Source organism: Phyllostomus hastatus, unplaced genomic scaffold, assembly GCF_019186645.2.
Source record: "Phyllostomus hastatus isolate PE091 unplaced genomic scaffold, TTU_PhHast_1.1 phas_contig_58, whole genome shotgun sequence".
NCBI classification, from domain to species: Eukaryota; Metazoa; Chordata; class Mammalia; order Chiroptera; family Phyllostomidae; genus Phyllostomus; species Phyllostomus hastatus.
The window spans coordinates 14231871-14255450 of NW_025333916.1; the positions used below are offsets into that span (position 1 = coordinate 14231871).

Sequence of the window (23580 nt, forward strand, 5' to 3'; positions counted from 1 at the left end):
TCTCAAATTTGAGAAAGAACACAGATGGTTTCTGATCTTTTACTAAACATGCACAATTTTTTATGATTTCCTGAAAAACCAAGGGTTTCAAACTGTTGCAATAAAATCGTACTGGTCACCAGGGAAATGGCTGGGCAGTGACACTAACTGCCATGCCCCTTGATGCAGTTTTCAGTCAAAGCAGCAGACTTAGAAGTGATGGCTTCCAGCTGCGTGCAGGACAGACAGCCATGTACATGTTTTGAATTCCATCTTCAAGCAATCTTCTTCCACGGAGGTCTGGGGTCACAACAAAGTGTTTCCTGGACAGGTGTATTGAGTTGTAGGTGCATTTGGCATATTGGTAAGGTAATATTTAAAATGCAGGTGATGGCTGAAGGAAGCACGGATAATAGAGATGTAGATTTAGGGATCAGATGAGAATGGCGAAATGGTAAAACTGAATTTTAGTGGAAAGTGAGAGGGTAAAAAGTTTAAAAAACTTAAGATTGCTAAAGATAGAATTTAAGGCAGATAAAGAAAATCTATATGCAGGCATACAAAAAAAATAATCAGAGAAATAGAGAGTAAAGACTTAAAGCAAGGGAATAAAATATTTCCAAAACAGAAATTGGTCAAGGAAATGGATACCTAAAGAAGACTCTTTAAAATTTGGAGTCTCAACCCCTGGGGCCCCCAGATAATTGCAGTGCGTGGGAGGAGAGAAAGCCAGATTACAGCTATGCAGGTTGAGCAGGGCTGAGGAAGAAATAATAGCCACAGTCCACTCCTCCCTGGTTATGGCATGTTCTGCGTTGAGCACATCTTAAACCCCAAGAGCCATTAAAGTGGCCGAGGACCTAAAAATAAATTTCATAATAGTTATCTTAATAGCTTTATCTGGTCAATAATACACATTCTTTTTAGAGCTCCAAAGGGAATGGACACATAAAGTATCCAACTTAAAACTAAATTGAACTTGAGGAATATGATTCTATAAAAAGAAGTACAACCAGAGCAAAGTCAATAAATCCAATGCTAAAATTCAAGGAAAACAGGAGCAGGAACCAAAAATAAACTATTCTGACAAGAAAAATGGACAGAGCTATAGTTATATAAGGAAGCCTAAAAATACTCGGCACTATTATCTCACTACAAAACACCCAGACATTGTAACTGCAGCTCTTAGCTTCGAGAAATCCAAGAATATTTGTGATGATTCGTTCAGACTAAGATTCACTTTGTATTTTCTCTGGTACACTCACTCCAGCAGACACACAGTTTTAACCATCTTTAGAACAACTGTTTGCTATATAAGTATTCACTTCATATCCACTCAGCAGTAACTTAGTAATACCATTTTCTTTCCCATTAGAATTATCCACAGATTCTATCATTATTAATAGTGTTCAGTTTAACAGAACATGAGCACTTTCCAACAAGGTGCATAACACCTTTCTCAGTCCCACCCTTCAAAAAGGTGAAAGATTTATATGATCTGAAGAGAAGCCAGAGTATCAGTCCCACCCTTTAAATGCAAAGTTTTAACCTAGAGCACAGGATCCTCAAAGGATAGGGAGATAGAATTCAGGGAGTCTGTGTCCTTCAGTGAAAAAAATCCTATGTTTATCTTTACTGATGGCTACCTAAAAATTAGAATTTCTATCAATTACAGATGTAGGCAACGATGAAGCATAGTATCAGCAGTATGAATGACTGTCATTAGTGGAAACCACAGGCATTTTTATGCCATATTTTACTTGTTTCACAGATCTGAAAATGAAATTTACACTGCTTACTAATGTGAAACTACAGTGACTTGTCACTACCTCTATTATTTAATATGTTAATAATTGACAAGGACATATATTACTATTTCGCACATTTTTACATATTTTGATAATTATGTTGTGCTTCTGTAAGCGTCACCTGACTGATAAAGGACTCACAGTAAAGACTCAGAACCCCAAATTAGTAGTTTACTGGTTTCAAAAGATTTTTTTTTTCCTGCATACTCTGGATGATGCTTTTGGAACTTAAAGGTATTAATGAGCCATTCTCATGAAATGTCCATTCCTGGTCTTTCTGTTGAGTATTGTTCTCTAGCTCCATGTATAAAAAATATAAGTAAAATTGCAGATGATATGCATAAGCCACATTTTAATTGTGGGTTTACCTAGGTTTGTTAGTAGAATTGAGTGTTTACTGAACCCACTGCTGCTGCTCACCAGCAGCAGAGGTTTAGAAACTTTGTAAACCCACAGAGAGGTGGTGTATCCTATGGTGCCAATAGACACTAACCTGTATTTAAAGACAAAGGAAGAGAGATAAACTAAAGATCATCTCACCTGCCCAAAGGTCTAAAGTCTGCCTTTGACAGGATATTTTCAATTTTCTTAAGAATAGTAGTTATCTATGTGAAAGTTTATAATTAATTTAGTTATTTGGATGGTCAGTGCCAAATACATAGTCACTTTAGAAGAATGCAGCTAGTATACAAAGTGTCATCTGAAATCACAGCATCAAATACAAAGTAAATGCAGAATACACATTGCCTAAAAAACAAACAAAAATATCAGTCTGTTCCCTTAGTGATATTTTCAGGTGGTGTCCATTCACATCAGTTTCAGAGCATCAAGACCAAAATGAAGGTTTTGTCATTAAACACATATTAAAGTCAGTTTTTGAATTTAGGTTTGATGTCATAATATACTTGTACCTAGAGTTATTTTAATCAGTGTATGCTTTCCAGACTGCTACAATTCTATCATTTACTTGGTCTTCTTTCTTTAAGGGAGGATGTGTTTGCACAGATCTCTGGATATCAACCTAGAATAGGAAAGTGGGAAAGATTGGTCATCTCACAACCTAGATTTTTTGCAATATGACAGTGAAAATGGTATTATGCTAGATGCTGAGATCGCTCTCTTGTACCTTTTGTCTTGTTTTGATGACAGGAAGGACAGACCCATACAAGTTACCTCATTAGGAGGGCTATTTTGAAGATTACACATGAACCACAGCTATAAAGAAGGCATGTGTCCTACTTGGGCTTCTTTTATCTTTCTCATTCTCCCCATAGCTTTATTTCTGGGTCACATGGTCTCTCATATAATTTTTGCTTTTCCCTATGCTTTTACTCTGTTTCTGTTTTTGCATCAGTGATGCATAAAGGACCCATGGACAAGGACAATGGGGTGGGGGAAGACGGAATGTGGGGGGCTGGGGTGGGCAGGGCAGGGGAGAGCAATGGGGAAAAATGGGGACAGCTGTAATTTTTTTTTAATTTATCTTATTTCTCTATAGCAATATTTTACTTTGGGTGGCTTCTTTTTATGAATAATAAGTAGCGCTGTAGATTAGAGAATGAAAAATATGTATAATACACAAAAGTAATCAGCTTAAAATTGTACCTGAGAAAGGAAAACAATTCATTTAGCGTCCTTCAACTCTTCCTCCTAGCAGAGCAAAATACAAGTTTTTTATACACATCTAACCATTTGAGTAGCCAGGTAGATTTTATTCATCTGGCTTAGGTGAGTTTATTCACAACAAAGAACACTACAAAAATCCCCACAGAACTATTAACTGTGTTCTAGTGTTTGCTCTAATCATCAAAAGTAAAACTTTTAAAAAAATATCCTGTGGGAAGTGTCACTGTTGCCTGAAAATATTACAAAGCAACATAAAGTTCTGTCCAATGATTTGGGTAAGCCAGCCTAACAGAAAAACATTACTTTATTTTTCCAAAATTGCCGCCAGCTAAAACCTAAAATCCCTGCATGGATATATTGGACATTTGACATTTTCCAGTCTGGTAATAAACCTTCAAATTTTGGTTTCTACTATGACCTTAAAGAAGGATTTTTTTTTCATTCTGGTTCACCTGTACCTGTTGCAGGATTGCCTAATTGTAGTGCATTTGGGAATAGTAGGAATATGGGAATAAAAAATTGTTGAGGAACAAAAAGAGTGCCCACAAGAGAAAATGAACATAAAATATCTTTCCTCATTTTCTCAATTCCAAAATGCATGCCTTTTATTTGAACATATTAATGTATCTGACATCAGGAGGCTTAAATGGCACAGAGTAATGGGATCTTTGTCTCACTGAAGTCTATTAACAATAGCACAGAAATGTAGGTAACATGACCATTCCAAAAAATGTACTGCCAGCAGTCATTTATAGCTAAGCTAAGCCATCCAAGTAATTACTTTTAAATTTATGGAATAAAAACGTGGGTTAACACTAGAGCAAATGATGCAAAAATTCAGTTGTCCAATTGAATTTCCCATGGTGAGTATAAACACTTTACCATTATTTATGTCAAGCCATATCTGTGGAAGCCCCTGTATTTGCCCAAAGATTACCCTACACAAATGTGGAGATATGTTTAGAATAATTCAACACCAATAAGATTAACATACAGCATTTCAAACACACACATATACAACTTGTTTGGAAAGTAGTTCAATTATTTTTTCTAGGCACAATTATCTCTCAAGTAGTTTCTACTGAGTATCTCTACAGCATTTAGCAACAGGCCACAGCATCTCTAATAGTCCACTTAGAAAACTGTTTACATTTCACTTGCTTTGAGCGACACTTTGTTTTCTAAACATTGTTTCTGATTGCAAAAATAATATGTATCTAAAAAGAACACTTAGAAAACACAAAATTAATGTTTTGATTTCTTTTTTTATAAAATGGAGTTAGTTAAAATCCACCATGTGTAGCATACTCCCAAAGGCTATACTTATAACATTTATTAATTGTTACATTTTTCTTTCTAAAGCTTGTCTTCTGTGTGTCCAGTTGTTTAAATCCCATTTCAGATCTAAAGTTTTTAAGACTGAACATTTTCTTCATTATATTATTTCCTTGTCTCTGTAACACCTAAAATCTCTACGTGGATATGTTGGACATTTGACAAACTTGGGCATTTGAATGGCCAAGATTTATTTGAGTTTGAGTAAGGATTCTTTAGAGCGAGATAAAGAGAGAGGGGGGAAAGGTTTGTTTTCATCAATTTGATTAACAGAAAAAATAAAAAATGTTTATTAATTATCACTAATTTATACACTTTATGCTGAAGCATTTTGTTAAACAGAGAAGAATGTTCTACATCAGAATTGGCCTTTTTAAAAGTGAAAATATGAGAGTAGTTCTTACACTGTAGAGAGAAACTAAACAGCAAAAGAGAGGGAAATTAAAGCTGAAGAAATCACGGAGGCAAGCAGTTCACCATAGTCCTTTTCTACAGATCTCTAGTTATAACACTATGCTAACATTAAATTAGTTTCTACTAAGCTACTCCCACCTCATCGCCATTTTGAAACTTAAAAGATTTATGCTTCAGCCTTACACAAAGAAGAGGTTCCAAGTACATTTGTTAAACGTTGGATGAATAACAGCAGATATTATGTTATCAATTCGGTCCACAAGCTATGGCAGAAACAACGGTGAAGACCACCGCATTCTTACTTGCCTCACTACTCCGTACCTTTGTAAGCAGGGTGACCAAGAGTCCTTCTTGTCATGTTTCGTTAGTTCTTCACTCTGCTGAAGTCATACAGGGCAAACAGAATGCCCTCAGCACATCGCCTCACGACGCTTATCCTGACCTTTTGGTAATTGATAACACCTGGGGCCAGGTCCTGCCTCTGTGACTTCAAGGTAATTACTTAACCTCTCCGAGTCTCAGTTGTCCCAGTTAAAATCAAGAACGAACCTAATATGGAGTAGGTTATTTTGAGCCTGAAATGCCTGACATACTTTCTTTGTAATAAATGTGTACAGGCTTTATTTTTATTCTTCAGGCATGTCTGGGAAAGAAAAGAAAGATTCATTCCTTTAGAGCAGAGGAGTTTCTTCATTTTACTTTCTTTATATGATGCTTCATAGTATCAGTATTTGTGCATGGCTTTTTTTATATCTCAAAATCAGATCAGGCAAAGAGTCAGCTAGGTGATAAGTGGCATTTCATGATTTTCTTCTACATACATCCCCTTTATGTCCTCAAAAAACTGAGAAAATGAATATTAACATTCTTCTCACACTGATTGGGAAAGTAAGTCATGGCGAAACCGAAAGGTTATGCTGCAGATATGGCAACTAGGCGTTATTCAATTTGGGGGAAATGGTTTGTTACTGTACTCTCAGTTATAGACTTGAGGAAATGAGATTTCTTTGATTATTGCAACAAAATTGCCACCAGCTAAAACTTCATCTCCATCTAACCTAAAGATAGGATTGGATTACTTGGATATTAAATTGGGAAAGAAACTTGATTATAAAGGTGCTTCTCAGAGCTGTAATCGGGTTTCTCAAAGAGTTAATATGAGACTTTTCCATAGGAGATCCTTATTTTGTACCACAATGAGGAAAAGTGTCTGCCAGAGTAGGCCTATTTAAAAAAAAAAACATTATTTAATTAGTAATTTTTATTTTTAGTGAGTCTGGCAATATACTATGGGGAATCATTTAGTTTTCAGTCATGACAAGAAACTATAGTTTATATTTCCCCCAGGCAAACATTTCTTTGACAATTTGAATGCTTTGATGACAGAAATATCTGGTGATGAATATGATATTAAGGAAACCCCAAAGAAAATGACATTTTGAATAATTTTCAGTAACATAATGATTAACAATTATGTTCATGTCAATATTTTAATTTTTATTAAATAATATTTTACATAGAAAATGAAAATAGATGGTTTACTCCTCTTTTACTTCCTGAACAAGAAATGGGTGCATGTAAAACCTATCTGAACACATGTTTAAATTTTGGGTCTCTCAGTAGTCACAGTGGAAGCCAGTCTCCCCACATCCATAACTTCTAACACAAACTTTTGCTTTGTAACAGTAAATAGTAACAACCACAACATCAGAGCTACCACTCACTGAGGGCATATTTATTGTCATCACATGACTTATTCTGTGCTTACCATCTGTTCTAACCTATGCAGAAAACCTAAGGTGGGTGTTACTCTTCCCGATAGGCATATGATTGCTCTGCCCTATATTGGCATCCTCCATGTTTTTTAAAATAAAGATATCTAGAGTATTGCATTTTCCTTCACACCCTTACCCAGAAACACACTGGAGACAGTCTTGATGAACTGATAGAACAGAAAATTAGCCAAGACGCAGTGAGTCACTTCACACACAGCAGCTGGCTCCAGTTATGTGCATGTACTGCACAAAACCTTAAGGATTTCCCAAATGAATTACTTATTTTTTAAATTGTATAATCTACTCAAATTGTAGACCTTTAAATCTATTAATATAAAACAAGTGATTTTAATACATTTTCATCTTTGCAGTTTTGGTTTAGCTGATATAACTTTTGAAAGTACAAGGGCACCAAATCTATGTTGTCTTAACACCCTGCCTGAGCAACTTACAGTTCCCACAGTCATTTATTTTTTTCTTTAGTGAAAGAGGATTTGGACAATTAAATTAAAATATTAAATAATGAAATATTGTCTTACACATGCCAGGTAAAATTTATTCTGTCAGTTTATTTTTGTGTAATTTATCATTTCTGTATATTAAAAATAATAGCTACATCATGCTGTATCCTAAAAACTGTTAAGTTATGAAACAACTGCTTTCCTTATTTTTGAAGCATTTGACTGAAGTGAAGGCTTCCTAAGAAAAAACAGTCATTATTCTCTTTATTCGTATACAAAGTTTTACAAATGACAGTACTTGTCTGTCTCTGCTTTGGGTTAGTGACTGTGCATTGTTTGTTTGTGATTTGATGGCCATCACTTGATTCCTAGTTGATCCTGTAAACACAAAACTAGGGTGATGAGCTATTCAACACAAGTAAAATGGTAAAATGGAAGCTTCTGGAGAAATTAATCTTCCATAGTTCCAAAATAAGAGAAATAGTAAATGCTCTTCTAAGTAAATGTTTAAGAAAAAAAGCATGAAATTCATTTTAGTACATTTTAAAAATTTACAACTTCCTAATAGGCAATCACAGGATTATTTGCTATTTAAAACTTTATATTTGTCATGTATTTTAATGTAAGTTTATAAGAAGCATATTTATTTATTTAATCATTAAGCAGAACTACATAATAATAATGTGTTCTGTTTGAGCAAACCAGAGAATTGCAATTTATCCCATTATGGATATTTTCTTGAGCGTAGCAAATAGTCTATACTTATTCTAGCAGCTGAAGATTTAAATCCAGATTTAAGATTTTTAAATATCTTTACTTTTCTGAACTGTATGTGTGCATTACTAGGTAGCTTTGATGCAAACTTTAGAAGTTGTTTTTTCTACAAATATTGTCTAACAAGAATGAACATTTAACCTGGAGATGACATAATATCAGGGCCTAGCTTATCATTAAATGTAATAAATTTGACAACAAGCAAAAGTTAATTTTTTAATATAATAGGCTGACCTATATTCATTACATTATAATACACACTTAATGTGACTCTTTCATGAATAGGGGGTAATATATGAAAAGTTGGCTTATCTTCTACAGGTTCATAATAAAATTGTTACTCTAATAAATTCTCCTAGAATGTCTTTTCTATAAAACTTATCAATCATCCTTTGTTTTAGTAATTTTACTTTTATTTTATTTTAAAATTATACATTGATTTGTCCCTTTCAGAACCACCAAAGTTATTGCAAATACTATATACAAAGCCTTTGTGATCCTTTCTTCTCTAGGAATGCTTGATTAGTATTGTAAATGCATTATAATCAAAAATTTATCCTCTGTCTCAAGTTTGTACTGGAAATGCTGACAAATATATATATGTATACATGTGTTTATATTTATATATAGAGAGATTTTGTATACCCATGTATGTGCATATACACAGATATACATATATTCATATATGTATATATATGTGTGTATATACATATGAATTTTGAAGGAGAAAAACAATGGAGGTGATGTTGTCATTTAGAAGGTAGGCTTTAAAGTTACTTGTAAGAACTTTGGTTCCCTTCACCAAGTTAATACTTCTTGGACTATATGGGTATACCTATTTATTTCCTATATAACAAATATTTTTCTGTATTTTTAGGAGTGAATGTAAAATGTAGATATATCTAGAATTCAAATAAATAAGTCACCCACTATATACTTCCAAGTCCCATTTCACTCTTCATCCTTTTTTTTTTCACTGACCTCCCCAGGTGCTCTAGCTGCAGAGAGGGCCTATCATGCCACACCCTGCGCTCCACAATGGCTTCCTGTGTCAGTTTTGAACTCCTTTTGACCTCTGGGACACTGAGTTTCCATACTTGACCTGATTGAGTGTGAAGAAAAGCATAACTGCATTGTATAGAAAAAAAAATGGCTAGATAGCTAATAATTGGATTTGGGACTGGGATTTATCTCTCAAGTAAAAATCAGTGTTTGACACACCAATAATCTTACTTAAAAGAAAACATTAGAGACAGTGCCTCATGGTACTTATCCTAATGCACATTTACAAAAAAAAATCCTAAAAGTTGTAAATGACTTATAAGTGTGAAATATGTCTTCTGCATAGCAGTGTTTGAATATTTACATTTGGTATTCAACACATGCTTCTTGAAGCAACTGAGTCTCACCTTTAGCATTTACCTTGGTATTATACCTATTTTAGTTCTTTCCTGTGCAGATAGATCTTTTGCTGGAAGCAGGGATACATCTGCAAGTTTTTGAATTTCAGGCTTTTGACTCCCCAGACAAATGTTTCGTCAGACCATGTTGTTATCTTTATAGCTGGTGGAAGATGAATTGTGCAGTTTAAGTAGAAGCCTGAGTACAAGTTACTGAAATCGTGCCTGGCTGCAGAAGTGCATGCAGCACTTGAACACCACATGTGCTTTTCTCTTTCGAAAGAATGCATCTAAAGTAATTAAAATGCACTCTTCTTTTATCCTATAGCAACTGCGTACTATGATAAGATGAGAATCTTATCAGATGTTTTTGACTTTTGTGAATTATCTCAGTAAGAATTTTGGGTTTTAAATACTCGAGTCCATAGGCCCTACTATTCAAATAACACCAGTGACCATCATTTTGCATCAATATGCTAAAAATTAACTTCGGGAAATATTATTGGGCACTTTCCTATTATACATTACTTTTTTCATGGGTTTAATTTTTTCCTGGATTCAAAACAATTAATTTAAACTGATAATATATCATAACTGACTACAGATAACATAGTATGAAAAGCATAACTACATTTTACATAAAATAGCTGGATGACTGATAATTGAATTTATAATATTATGAATGCTGGGTTTTACTGTAAACAAGATATTCCTCCTATCTCCAAGAGCTAATTCTCATACAGTTCAGGCATTTCAGAATGCCAAAAAAAGATTTCTGATTTTTATCCCCACCCAGTATGTTGAATCCTTAAAGTGATCATATCTATATTCAGAAGACTAATTCAGTTTCAATAAAGGCAGAGAAATAATTCCAAAACAGCAATGATTTAATTTAATTTACTTTAACCCATAAGATTGAGGACAGACAAATTTGTAAGGAAATGTGTTCAATGCTTTGGAAATAAAAAAAAATGCAAAAAGCATGGTTTCTACCTTAAAGAAGTTTATTACCTAACACAAAATATAAACAAAAATAGTTGTTTCTCATCATTTATCTTGAATACCTATAAACTTTCCAATATGGAAAATGATAGAATACAGTTTCTAATAGCATGTGGAACATTCTTTAGTGGCCACATATCACAGTATCAGTCTTCAAGATTGTCGAGAAAATTAGCATTTATCTAGGCTAAGCAGCTCATCTGATGCAAAAAAGAAATAACCCTTTCTCTAAGTTACACATACATTTTATGTGCAATACAAATAAGTTTAACTGATTTTTGAAAGCTGTTTTGACTACTTTGCAATGATTTCCCTGAGCAAGTTTAGTGTGGCCATATGTGAAATTTGTGCATTCATACAAAGAAGTAGTCTCTAGGTGTGGAGAGAAACAAATGTCACCAAATGGAATTTTCCCTCTAAATTCTTTTAAGGTGATCACGCCCAGGGCAGGACAGGAGGCCGACTCCACAGGACACGCTCCTTGGAATCTGTGCCAGGATGAGTGAGGGGAAGGCTGTGCTGTGCATGTCCACATTCTGTTCTCACTGTGTCAAGAGCTCCCTTGCCATCTCCTCTGTCCCCCACAGCCAAAGCAGCACGTTTAAGCTATACCTGAGACCAGCCCTTCTTACACATCCTGTCTTCATTCCCTCTCTTGTTCTTTTTCTTCTGACACCACTCAACAGCAGAAAAATAATAGTCTAAGAGAAATCAACAAACCTCTTAGAACTTAGGTGACAAGACTTAAAAGAAAAAACAGGACATCAAAACTCCTTTTAACCCCTGGGCCACAGTGCTAGGAATAGTGGCCTTGATCTCTCCCTCACCAATTTAGACCCTGGTCTCAAGACAACTCTAAAAGGAAATAAATGCTAAGGGTAAAAGAAAGCCTGTGGTCCAAGTGGCACAGTGGGGAGTTTATGCTTGAATCAGCATTAATTTCTGCAGTATTGGGGATCACCAGTAATCCATTCACTAGCACTGTGTTCAGCACGATTATCATGCTATGCTAAGCACAGCAGAGGACTCACACTCCCATAAGAAGATGAGGTGCTCACAGAGAGGACTGGAGATGTTTAAAGGAGATTTGTTTCTTACACGGCTTTAATTTGAAATCCTTTCATTCTGAAGAGGTCTGGATATTGAGATTGAGCAAATGAAAGCTGTACATTCTTGTTCCGGATTCAGCCATGCATCTCACTTATTTGAAAGGCTTAATCAGCACACTCAGGAACAAAATGTGAGACATCTTGAGGCACTGCTTACTTGTCAGCTGCAAAATCAATAAAATGCCGATGCCATTCTTCACCACACTCCAGAGAATGAGTTTGCAGACTGAGAAGGGCTTCATTTTGAAGCTGTTTTATTCACAGGGATTTGGCAAAAGTGGAGAAGTGCTCTGGGGAGGGAGGGCACATGAGGCCTGGCCACAGCTGGCCCAGCTGCTCTTCTTGCTGAACTTGCCAGGTGACATCACTCACTTACTCAGTTATTCTGAACAGCGGAACAGCGGGTCCTCATGTCAGAAGGCATTTCCAGGCCACTTAGACAATTCAGGCAATGCAGCTATTTTAGCTGACTATGTAAATGATGCCTAAAATCTTCTGGCAATTGACGTTGATTGGACTCCTTAATTTAGGATTTTTGTTGAATCTCACAAAAGCAAGAACACAACCAAAGATGCATAAGCACAGATTTGAGGATCAGAAATGTTGACTCCTGAACTCTCCTGCCATACTCAGTACGGATCAAATTGTCACTGGTCCCACTCTAGGGCTAACTCTGGACAATTTCAGAAATACCTGCTGGGTGACTGGCAACTAGTTAAAAGAGAAGTAACCCACTTCACTATTTTTTCATTACTAAAGAAGTGCTCTTCCTCTTCCCTCAGCATATGAATGATTTCTAAAGGCATCTGTATCGGTGTACTCTTGAAAAAGTAGGTGAAATGACTTTTTTAATGTAAAAATGAATTATGCAAACAGAATATTAAATGTTAGCTATATTTTTTACTGTTTATTTGCCTTTTATATTTATTTCAAAATTAATTCCCAATATAAGCATTTTTAAATGTCTGCTAAGATTAAGGCTTCCTGCTAGATAGCATGAGGGAGGTAATCTCTGCCTAGGAAGGGGCTCCTCATTTTGTGGAACAACAGTCGGACACATACGAGACACCAGGAAATCAGTGGAGCGGGGAAGTTCTGGGAATGGTTTGAGCATAGAAGCAGGTTTAACCTTTTCAGTCCTGTCCCTGCAGCCTGGTTGATGGGACTATTGCCCACCAAGTTCAGTATGGTAATAGCAGGTGAGGCCAAAACAAGTCCTCCCAAGTCCAGTCCAGAAGCAAGAATAATTTTCAATAAAAATTTAAGAGAAGAATTAGATTCAATGGAGTTATTTGTGGGACATGTACTATCTCAATTAAAGGGAGCACTATCTATGCTGTCACCTTCAAAAATACTCTATTTCTCTCCTCCACCCGACATCTAATTATCACTAATCTGCAAAAATAATTTTACCTTCTAAATAAACTGAATTCTTCCTCTTTTTCATATCTTCTCCAGACCTGCACCGTTCTTCACCTAGACAACTGTGGTAACTTGCTATTTTGGCAATAGTTTTGACTCCTCTTAAATCTATCCTCCACAATATAGCAGGAATGGTCTACATTAAATGGAAATGTGATCGTAGCTAGAATCCTCGAACAACTCCTTTCACTGAATGAATCATGTCAATCATGTCTTCTCAGCAAGCTCTTCAGCAAACTATTCTAGAATTCTCTGCTTCTTCGTCCTATCATGACCATCCCTCCTGTCTAGGTCTCATCCTGTTGACCTGCCTCTACTTCCCTAATTGTACCAGGCTGTTTCTTGTCTCTGGGTCTGCCCTCCCTTCCTTCTTCACTGGGCCAGCTCCCACTCTTTTCCAGCAAATTCTTCTCTGAACCCAAGGCTGGGGTATGATTCCCTCTTGATTCTCCCATTAAATCCTGTGCACCCATAATCACATAGTAAAACGTTTTTATTTCTCTGTCTCTCACCCACTGGACCGAAAGCTACATGAGGAAACCAATTCAGTTAACCTAACACAATAGCCAACTTCTGCCCTTCGCTCAGAGGTCATATTTAATGTCACTTCTCAGAAAGGCCATCACTGATCACCTAACACATCATCTTTTATTCTTGACTTATCACTTTATGGTGTTTCCTTATTTATTTGTTTCTCTAATAGTTTTCTTACCCACTAGAATATGAACTCTAAGATTTGAGATCTTTTCTGCCTTGTTCATCCCTGTATCTCCACTGTCTAGAAAAGTGCCTGATATATAGTAGAGCTTTAATAAATATGTATTTTTCAAAACTGAGATAAATGAATGAAAAAGTAGTAGACAGATAAGAGTGATAGATTTACACATAATAAGAGGTAATTGAATTACTCAAGACTGAATTAGCCTGTTTATATTAGATAAGCAGAAATAGGCTAATAATGGTATCAGGTTAATTTTTTAACACCTTTTAAAGGACACCATAATACCTCAATATTTAATTATGTGACTCACTGCCATAGACTGTCACCTACTTTTAAAAAGTATACTGGTTTATGAAAACTCTGTTGTATCTTGAATGCCACTAGTGATATTCTACATGTTTCCTGCATATTAATTCACCTATCTTCTTTCCTAGTATGTGTAAGTACACATCTATTATATAAAATTACAGCAGAGGAAAAAGACCCAGAATCAGTAACTTCTCGAAGAATTACTGGACTCTTCACTTTATCAATTGATATTATTTTCTGTTTAGGAAGCAGAGCATTTTGGTTTAAATTCCAAACTTACCTTTTTCAAGTTTAACTATCCTCTTCACAAGTTTCTGCATTTATTATGTAGTCATAACTTTGTCCTTAAAATATTATTTTGATTATATGATGAAATACATGTGATCCTGGCTGGTGTAGCTCAGTGGATTGAACGCGGGCTGCGAACCAAAATGTTGCAGGTTCGATTCCCAGTCAGGGTACATGCCTGGTTTGCAGGCCATGACCCCCAGCAACCGCACATTGATGTTTCTCTCTCTCTCTCTTTCTCCCTCCCTTTCCTCTCTGAAAATAAATAAATAAAATCTTTAAAAAAAAAAGAAATACATGTGGATACTTGTACAAACTTCAGAATGTTCGTGTAATACTACATTTTTCATCAAATAGTATTTCAGTGTGGTGATTGCTGGGAGGAGGGGCGCCTAAGGGGACTAAATCATCATGGAAAAAATTACAATTAAAGATAAAAAAAGTAGCATTTTATATCCTTCCCTCATTCATTCGATAGTGATAACAATGCACAGCTCTGTATTATCTTTCTTTTAAGCGTCTTGTTGTGCACTGCTTAAGGTCACTTAATCTTAGGTGTATAATCATTTGCGTTCTGAATTGCAACTCCTTCATTAGTTTTTATAACTGTTGAATTTAATAGGACTTTGGGGAGGTGGATTGCATGGGCAAAAGGAAATTGGATTTTGAACCTTTTATTATGATGACATCCATTTGATTGTGGTCCAAATGATCAGTGAAGAAAAGCTGCTGCCGTGACAACTTTCCAGTGTGAAATAAAGTATGAGACTTGTATTTGCTTTTTAGTTTTACTGTGTAGGAAAAAAAAGGGCTCCAATACCAATACTCAGCTAATCTTTACTGGGCTCTTCCTGGCAGAAGCTGCCACATGCGTTTTAGGGCATAATAATGTCAAGACCCAGCACCTCCTTCGTAGGAGCTAAAGGTCAGCATCTCCACGACTCAAAAGAGAAATCTATGTGTAACTTTACAGAACCAACCTCACTGTTTTTCAACAATTTATAGTTAATAAAGGCAAAGCACCTTTTACTTTTTATTTCCTCAAACATTGGTGAATTAGGTTTATAATAACCCTGAATTTTACATGAGAAAAAGTGAGGACCACTAACCAGTAAGAAAGTAAGCTGATGCTTCACTGACTCATGCTTCATTCAAGAACCACCCAACCCCAGCCCCCCGCCCTCCAGGCCCCCTGGTTCCCCTGCCCTTGTAATTCCCCAGCCCCACCCCACCCGGACCAATAGTCATGTTACCTTTGCTGGAATTTAGTGATTGGCAGCATACAGAATGTAAGTGAATATTGTATATACTTATTTTTTAAAAGCCATGTGTAATTGAGGACTGAGTAAAGAAATTCAGTATTTGTAAATTTGACATTACAACAATGAGATAGCTTATGTAAAAATACTTTTAAACTGTGAAGTTTATATTTATATAGCATGTCACAGATATTTTTGAATTATATTTTGTTTGAATAAATGACTAGTGAGGATATGATAAAAAATGGGAGACTCATGGGCAGAGTGAAAAAATATGCAAATGTATTTTTAAAATTGTTGATTGGTGTTTGGCTTATATGAAATGCAACAGTTCGTGACCAATGTGTTTACAGACCATTTAGCTAATAAGGGAAGGTTGGTTGGTGCTGATGAAGTAGACTTATTAAACAGTGTGGTTTGAGGACTAATCACTTTTTAAATGGTTACAAATTTGGTGAAGATGTACAATTCACCATGAGGTTTTTAGAAGTACACAATTTAATGGTACAGAGTTCTTTCTAAGGCCGTTTTGCAGCTTAATTGATCAAAGGCGCCTCTCTAACTCTATCCTTCTCCTGACTGGCCTACAGTAAATGGCCTCTGTGCCTGCTGCATTTTCCTGCCCAGTCACTGTACAAATCAGAGACAATAGTACTTGAGACTCCTTCTGTGGCAATACTCCAAAAAGTCAGCCTCCTGAAGTTGTTAAGATCAAAGTGTCATCAGGAAGGTCTTAGTATTTTTTTGAACTCTGCAAATATCGTATAAAATGGGAAGTAAAGCAAGAATCCAGAGACTCAGCATCTGAGTTCTCAATATTAATTATTTTAGAATGTGAAAATTAGATTATTATCTGTGGCTCTTAATACTGCAATTCTAAAAACAAATGGCATCTTAATTTAATGACTTCAAAATGATACAGCGTACCTTCATAAAGTGCTAAACAGCTCTAATTACGTGTTTTATAAAATTTTAATATTTAAATTTAACTTATCACATGAATGATTTATTAATCATTAGTCACAAAGGGGCAGTTTTTGGTATATTAATGTCATTTTACCAATAAAATCTGATTAAAGTGATCACTTATCCCCAGATTGTTATCCTTTTAATGAAAAGTACTTAAAGGATTTAAAATAATTGAGGAAATGTTAATAATGAGCTTAGAGCTATTTATTCTCTGTTGATGGAATAGAAATAAGAGACATATAAACATGTCTTTATGAAAAAAATTACTAATATAACTTTGTAAAGTTAAAATATTATAATCCAGTGGCAGAATTATTTCTTTCCTATTTTTAACCTCAAACTGATATAAACATTTCATTACAGTCAAATGTTGGACTTCAATAGTAATTAAAATCTATCTAGTATGCTGGATGTCTATCACTGGTCAAGGTGACTTCTCTAGAGTGGCATTTACAATAGTAATGTGTTCCTTTCATTATTTTTAGAAATCCTGATAAATTATTATAGTATATTTCATAATAGGATTATTATACTTTTTATACAAATCAAATCTGGCAAGAACATTGAAGATAGTATATGAAATGTTAATGAAATTAAGAAAACTGTCCAGGTATCTCAGTTGGTTAGAAAATTGTCCAATAAACCAAATTGGTTTGGTCCTTGGTCAGGGCACACACAAGAATCAACTAATGAGCAAATAAATAAGAGGAACAACAAATCGTTGTGTCTCTCTCTCTTTCTCTCTCTCTTCCTCTTTCTCCCCTCCTTTCCTCTCTGTCTCTAAAATCAATACATAAAAAAATTAAATAGAAAAAAGAAAACTACATGTTACTTTTTACTAGTTATAATATTACTTATGAATTTTTAAAACTGAATTTATAATACATGTACTTTCCAGTGAAAATTTATGAAATAATTATACAATTTAAATATGTGTAATATAAATATTTGTAATTTTTAGATGGGTTGACCTCCAGTTCTGTTTTAAAATTTAAATAAATTTATTATCTGAGAACATATCATTTGATTATTTTATGCTTCAATTTTAGTATTCAAAATTTGTATTAAGAAATTTCTCTTAAATTTTTGTCAATTTAAGAAAAAAGAAAGTTAAAATATAATTGCATAATTCCAATATGTAGTGAATTTTGAAATAAAAATTTTAGAAATATAAATATTTTAATATCTTGATTTACTGAGTGGCATATGTACTATTGTTTATAATTCTAGAAAGTTTACCTGCTTTATAAATATCGTGTTGACATATTTTCTATTATTTATAATATATCACAAGTTATTACTATGTTTTTAAATGTTGACAGATTTACACATGGCTTTTTTTGTAGAATTATAACTGACATTAGTTATAAAAATTTAAGTTAAAAATTCATAGTAGTGAGAAAGCTAAGTCAATAAAAATTATTTGAATACAAAGTCAGAAGGAAGTTAGAAAAAACAATAGACAAACAGATATTTATTGAGAACTTTTGATTTATGAGGCATGCTAATCCCTAGGAATAAGAAATGTGATAGAGGCCCTTTAAGGGCATTACACTTTTGTTGATGTGATCAACAGCCAAAGGAAAATTGTACATATTGCAGAGTCATAATGCAGAAGGGAAGTGTTCATTCACATGCCACACTCAAAGAGAGAAAGAAGTGAGTGTCATGAGGTACAGAAAATATTTCTTTCATGTGGTGATCCAAAACATCTGTGAAGTATGTGCAGCTTAAGTGGTATGGTGGTACAATTCAAAATCTATTGAAAATATCTCTCATCAAGTCAAACAGCCACATTTCCAATATGGATTATTTCTAATAACATTCACATTTCTTTTCTGATTTGTTTCCAGAATGCTCGGGCCCATTGGGAATTGAAGGTGGAATCATATCTAATCAGCAAATCACAGCTTCATCTACTCACCGAGCTCTTTTTGGTCTTCAGAAGTGGTACCCCTACTACGCTCGTCTTAATAAGAAGGGGCTTATCAATGCCTGGACAGCTGCAGAAAATGACAGATGGTCATGGATTCAGGTAACAGATGGGATGGGACAAGGTTACAGCCAAAGAACAACCAGAGTCATTTCAGAAAGAAGACAGTGGGAGCCCAAACATGACTTTTCTTCATGGTCACAGAAGAAAGGATAATTTAGTTAAGGGTCCAAATTGTCTATCAACTCTGAAACTGTGGGAAACATACATTCCATAGAAAGGTGTGTTCAGAGTGTTTTTTTTTTAAATTCTTGGGTTATAAATATCCCTATTTCAAGGTGCATATCAAAGAAAGGGAGATATACAATATCTAAAGGCATTTCAATATATATTTCCAGGTATTATTGTCAGCCACCTACTTTTTGAAACAGGAGAACATGGTGAAAGACCAAGATATTAAGTGATTTCCCAAAGATGGGATGCATGGTAGAAATGCCAGCACCTTATATTAAATTCAGTTAAATGCCTTTTGAGTACTTCTCTGAGGTGAGATAGTAAACTACATAGTAGGAGGATACAAAAAGTGATCAAACCAGTTTTCTGTGAAAAGATTATGCCTCTGTTGGAGTGAGGGGGGTGGGTAACAACATTAATAACTTCTAACTAGTCATCAGTGTATGCTAAAGAAAAGGAAAATTCAGTACAACAGTGGGGTCAGTAGAAAAAGTAATTAATTATCATGAGAAAGCCTCATGGAAAAGATAGTTTTTGAGGTAGGCCTTGGAAGATGGCTTTCTTTTACTGGAGACTAGAAGCCAAGGGAACAGTGTGATCAAAGATGCTAGGTGAGAGTCTGGGGAACATCATGAAGAAATTTATGATTTGTGTATCGGTTGCTGGAGGAATGTGTTCATATTTATTGGCTGAGTTTAGTGTGCTTTAGGATTCATGCATACTGAAAGGTTGGCCTTATTCCTTTAGAATAGGGAGCTTCAACAGGATTTTGATTTTTGTAGGTAGCTGATCAGCTTTATCTGTTTACCACATATTTTGTATCAAGGCAATTTTTAATATGGGAATCTTTGATGTGACATTAGGTGCAGCATACAGGGGTTGCTCTACATGCAGTTAATAGGAAGGAAATTTGATTTATGACCAAATGGCTTGACTTCCAAACTTTAGGAGCAGGGCTAAAATCTCCCTCAGATGTTTTTTTTGTTCAGATTTCTTGTGAAGTTTTGCATATCCTATATAGATTTCTTTCATCTGGATGACTCCATGTAGCTGCCTGATATTTTTGGTTGATTGTACAAATTTATACTTGCATGAATTTGCAGGAATTACTTCTTAAATTATACAATTACACACAATTTTTAATCTGTAGCTACACATGCAATGAGAAATCCAGATAGAGGAAATGGCGAATTTTATAGTTTCCATCATAGGCTAATGAATTTCCAACTACAGTTTAAAATAGAACAAAAAAAAAGTGCTTGTGTTCTACTAACTAAAAATCATTCTAGAGACCTTTTTTTTTTTGCAGTTGACTGTTATGAAATGCATTTGTGGACTTGAGGTCATGATAAAACTTTAGAAATTAAGATTTAGAGCAAAATTACAGAACAATTGGGAAATAATGTCACAAGTTTGCATCAAGGTTTCTGTTTAGCATGTTATGTTTGTGAGCTTCAGTGACTGGCATGTTTTGATAAGCTATAAATACCATACTTTGCAATGTTGTCTCTGTGAAACACTGTATTAAAGTTTCATGTCCTGATATTTCCCTTTACTCTGTCCCAGTTTTTTGCTAACATAACACTAAGGCATCATATGCCTTTCAAAGAATGAATTTTAAGTTCTCTTTATCCCATGATTATAGTTAGATAAATATAATGATTAACATAAGTAGAATAATTAAATATTTATTTTATTTTTAGTAGCAGTGTCTTATGATTACTATTATTATTATTATTATTATTATTTTGCTATTAGTACAAAGATAATGAGTTCTTAGAGAAACGCAGTAAATGTGAATAAAAAGGGTTTCATATTAGATGAAGATACCTTGCAGATAATGGGAGGAAAACTGAAAACTAAACATCGTTATTCAATAGTACTTGTGATTGTGTTTAGAGCATGTATATGCTATTGTATTCATTAATAAAATCTTACTAAGTTATTTTTCTAAAATGAAAAGGGTTATCCCCTTCTTAAAAGAAAATCATATCTAAGAGGCTCTGGAAAGATAAATCATGTACTAAATTCTCTGTGCTGAACAGAAAATTTAATTTCCTGTGTCATTTAATTTTTAATTTATTATCAATCCTTCAAATGAAACACTGGAGTACTTTGCTTAAATTCACTTAGGATGAGCGCACTCGCCCCCCAATCTTTCAGGTGTATGGCACACATGCAATAATTCGTACTCAATACATTGTGTTCCCTGTCTTGATGAAAGTTAAAATTACCACTTTAAACTTACACACTCAGCATGCAGTTTTTAACAGCACCATAATCTTCATAGTTGATTCCAGATTTAAAGGATTGGTCTAATGAGTACAGTTAAACAGAAACCTGTTTTTTTCCCCCAAGCTTTTATGACCTTTATTTCCTCAGATGGATTTTTTTTCAGCTAATAAACTACTACCTTAAACACTGATTTATTACCATCCTAGAATATCTGTTTCTCTTTCTGACTGATGTGAGATATAATAACTTTACACAATTATAGAAATATTTTTTGGGTTATCTCATATAAAATTGAAAAAAACTTAATTAAACCTGAGTACTTGGCTAACTGATTTAGATAAATCTAGATGACTATTTTTTATTTATTTTTAAAGAAAATTATTTTTTGTTATTTTTCTTTTTTATAGCTACATTTATTAAAATACTGTATTTTTAAAAAATTCTGAGGTGGTTTTGTGTTATTGTATTTTCACCCTCATCTTTTTTATTCATTCAACAGTCATGTACTGAATAAAGGCCACCTCTGTGTTCTACTGGGCACTAGAGAAAAGAGCACTTGCTTTCAAATGCTCTGAATATAAGATGCAGAAAAGCAAATGGGGTAAAAAAAAAACAGGCAATTTTTGTGGCCTGGTCTTACACCACCTGCTAACCACTTTATTTGAACCATTATATTTTACCTTACCCAAACAGCCCATTTTAATAGAACTTTTGTTAAACCAAAAACTAATTTAATATAATATATAGAGTATGAGAGGAGTGAAACCCAGTGATACTATGTATTACAGTTATATTATTACCTGCCAATCTATTTGAAGGGTATACCTAGGCAAAGCCATAATTTTTCTTTGAAAGTTAATTTACCAATAATTTCAGTGCTAGTATATTATCACTGAGAAAAATAAGTTTGATCTTTCTCTTTTAAATACTTTATTACTCTTTTTAGAAAATGTGAATGTGATCTTCATATGTTCCTTTTCTACACGTCACAGAGTTTGTGGGAGGAAGAGAAACTAGTTTCTCAATCTGTAACGTGTACAGTAATCGTAGTGATTGCTGGGTAAAAATATAAATGTCTGGGTTGCCCCAGACCTGCTGCAGGTCCTCCTTAGACTGTGCTGTAATAATATGTTTCATCAGTTTATAAAGCCTGGATTTGTATTGTTTGAGTTACATTAAAAAATAGACAAATAAAATTTAAAAGCATTTGCTTGATGATTTGGGGCATTTTATTGTTGAAATCACGGGTAGCAATAACTTCATTGGTGGAAAGAGAGGAAACAACAGTGAAGAAAATGAGGAAGGATAGTGGGAACTATGTGACCCAGAAAGTCTCTACACTACAGGGACTCAGAACAACACTACATCCTAGTCAGAAAGGCACTCCACTTTTAGTGGCAATTCATAAGTAAGCATTATTCATTCATTATAAAATGTTTAAGTATATTCATCAGTTTATGTTCACAAATGGCTATTAGATTCTTCATTGTTAGAAAATTTAAGATATCCCAAAATAAGATCATCTGATTTTTACGTTTTTAAACAAAAATAATAGTGTAGAAAACATGAGTCAAAAAAAGAATTATGTGAGTACAAATTATGTTACAAATTTTTATCTCTGACTACAAATTCCATATATACTAGGATTTTATTCTTAAAACTTTGCAAACAGTAGAATTTAAAATGGCATAAAAATAGAGTAATCATGTATTTCACTCAAAAACCTGTACATAATATGTGTGAAAACTTTTTTGGTACTTACAGACATCTGGAACTCCTTGAGACAAAAAAGTCATTTTTAGAAACACTGAATTTAAGAAGTATATATTTTTCATTTTCAGATTATTTATAATTATAGAACCCAAATTACATATGTATATGTATTCTACATGCATATACATATGTATAGAATCTAATCTATCTTTACTACTTCTTCATTCAAGTAAAAAAAATTAGCCTGATTTTTCCTGAAAAAACTATGACTCTTATACACTTCCATCCATATTAAACAAATTTCTAAGAATAATTATATCTGGATATTAATATATCACTTTTTCTAATTATCTTTTTTTAAAATACAGTAATCTTGGATGGAAAATCACTATTTTCTTTTAAGTTGTTTATTAGAATGGAACTTTCATGCATAGGTGTTTTTTTAAATGTTACTTTTTTATTTTTAAAAACAAAAAGTCACTTAATATTAAATAAAAATGGTGATGCTTCTGTACTGAAAATATTCAATCTCTAATTATTTGGTCACTGACCACATTCATACTAATAGACTGCATACTGCTTGCTTATTAGCTTTAAAGAATGTGTTTTGCATCTTAACTTCAGATTCTATGAGCTATGGAATATATGATCAAGCATATAGCAATTGTTCTTCAATTTAAAAGAAGCTGCTCCAGGAATCTCTATTCTTTCTGAAGCTACTCCCTCTCTGACATCCAGCACACGAGGTCTTACGGGCCTGCATTTCATTCTGGTCCTGGTCCTCAGATTCATCTGGCTGGTTCCACTCCTGTGC

The 23580-nt window shown here is 34.2% G+C and overlaps 1 protein-coding gene across 2 annotated transcripts in view; it reads left to right on the forward strand.

Moving 5' to 3' along the window:
• The window catches only part of EDIL3 (EGF like repeats and discoidin domains 3), a 391270-nt gene that overhangs the window by 245575 nt on the left and 122115 nt on the right, over positions 1–23580 (forward strand). For both annotated transcript variants that reach the window (XM_045848383.1, XM_045848384.1), the window contains one exon: positions 18505–18686. In XM_045848383.1, the coding sequence (XP_045704339.1) occupies positions 18505–18686 (182 nt within the window). The remainder of the gene's footprint in view (positions 1–18504; positions 18687–23580) is intronic.